Source organism: Dictyostelium purpureum (genome assembly GCF_000190715.1).
Source record: "Dictyostelium purpureum unplaced genomic scaffold DICPUscaffold_489, whole genome shotgun sequence".
Classification (NCBI taxonomy): Eukaryota; Evosea; class Eumycetozoa; order Dictyosteliales; family Dictyosteliaceae; genus Dictyostelium; species Dictyostelium purpureum.
In genome coordinates this window covers 1-1544 of record NW_003519823.1, presented here as the reverse complement: position 1 = coordinate 1544, position 1544 = coordinate 1, and the positions used below count along the sequence as shown (strand labels likewise).

Here is a 1544-nt window from a genome sequence, read left to right as displayed (position 1 = left end):
AATAAAAGATATATATGGCATCTGTACATATCCATAGTCAACCGAAAGGATTAACAAGACTCTACGCCAATGCACTAAAGTTATACCGAGCTGTATACGTGCTATTTAACTGGATAGAAAGGTTTCCTTTGCAAGGAAACACTAACCCAAGGTTCTCCGTACAAGATGAAACTTATGCTATGCTAAACTGCCAAGGGCTGTAATGTTTAATTCATATTCTATTAGCTAAGATGCGGGCATCTTTTATGAAGTAACACCACCTTAAAAGAAAGTTGGATCTCCGGAAATTTATTATTCTTGCAATAATAAATTAAGTTACCTCAGAATAATTCAATTTATTCAACCAAAATTGCAACGGTTTAATTTTGCTTCAAGTAATATCTGGTCAATTCAGATACTTAGGTCTTATAATTAATAAAATAATAAAATGGAATAAACATTCCAATATATTTTTAAAAAGCAAAAAAGCTAGCCGGGCTTTTATGAATGTTTGTAGAATATGATCCCCATAAGGTTTGAACAAAGTAGGAGTTCAAATTAATAGTATAAATTAAGAAATTTCCCTTTTGCTAAGTTGGTCACCTCACGCCTTAGTTGTGCATAGTGCACTTTATTACATGTTTTTAAATACTACAATATCTAGGCCCAAATTTTTTGAAATGATTGGTTTAAACACTTAGATTCACTGGCAAAGAATATCCAGGCAGTAAATTTAAAAAAAAAAAAGGTTCCATTTTAAAGAATCTTTTATTTTTAGTTATTTTATTTTATATTAAAATAATATAAAGTTTTGGTAAAATATATATAAATATGTTTTGACTTTTAATCTAAACTGAAATCGGTATTGATGGAGTCATATAAGGACCATATAAACATGTATTGGAACGTAATTGACTGTTACCTGCTACTGATTCATGAGGTCTTAATTTTATAAAAAGGTATAAAAAAATTTTAAAAATCTTGTAAATAACCTTAAAAATACTTTATTTTGTTATTTTCTTGATTATCTATAATTACATTACCAAAATGGACTAAAAATTGAGAGGGCAACTTTGGATTGTTTAATAGTTGCTTGTTCCGGATTTGAAATGCAACTATACAAAGAGGAGAGGATATTTTCAATTACTTTTATTTTTTCCTCTGAAACAGCTGAGTCGAACCATCCCTTGATAATTATTTTTGAAATCAGTAGGCTACTCTTGATTTTGACTTCATCAGAAACATATTTGCTTGATTTTGAAATAATACAAGACTTAAAATTCTATTAAAGAGAGGATCTAGTTGCTTAGAATTTAAAAAATTTACTAAATCCCCAGATGTTAAAAATAAATCTAATTTTTCTTTAAGCAATTAAATTAAATCTATTTCTATTTGATTATAATCCTTCTAAAAAGTAGTTATATTAACATAATGTAATTGTGAATATATTTTTTGAGATATTATCTAAAATATCACAATTATTATTATTATTGTTGTGGTTGTTATTTTTTTTTATTTTTTTGTTTTTGTTAATAGTATTGCCAATAGAGTAAACCAAATTAGAA

General features: G+C 26.9%; 1 protein-coding gene across 1 annotated transcript; it reads right to left on the bottom strand.

The window, feature by feature from the left end:
* Positions 1-827: 827 nt before the first annotated feature.
* On the bottom strand, positions 828-1261 carry DICPUDRAFT_158920 (uncharacterized protein; the record flags this gene model as incomplete). Its single annotated transcript, XM_003293938.1, has 2 exons — positions 828-981; positions 1023-1261. Coding segments are annotated over 2 exons (393 nt in total), but the record flags the coding sequence as incomplete, so codon positions are not given.
* Positions 1262-1544: the final 283 nt, after the last annotated feature.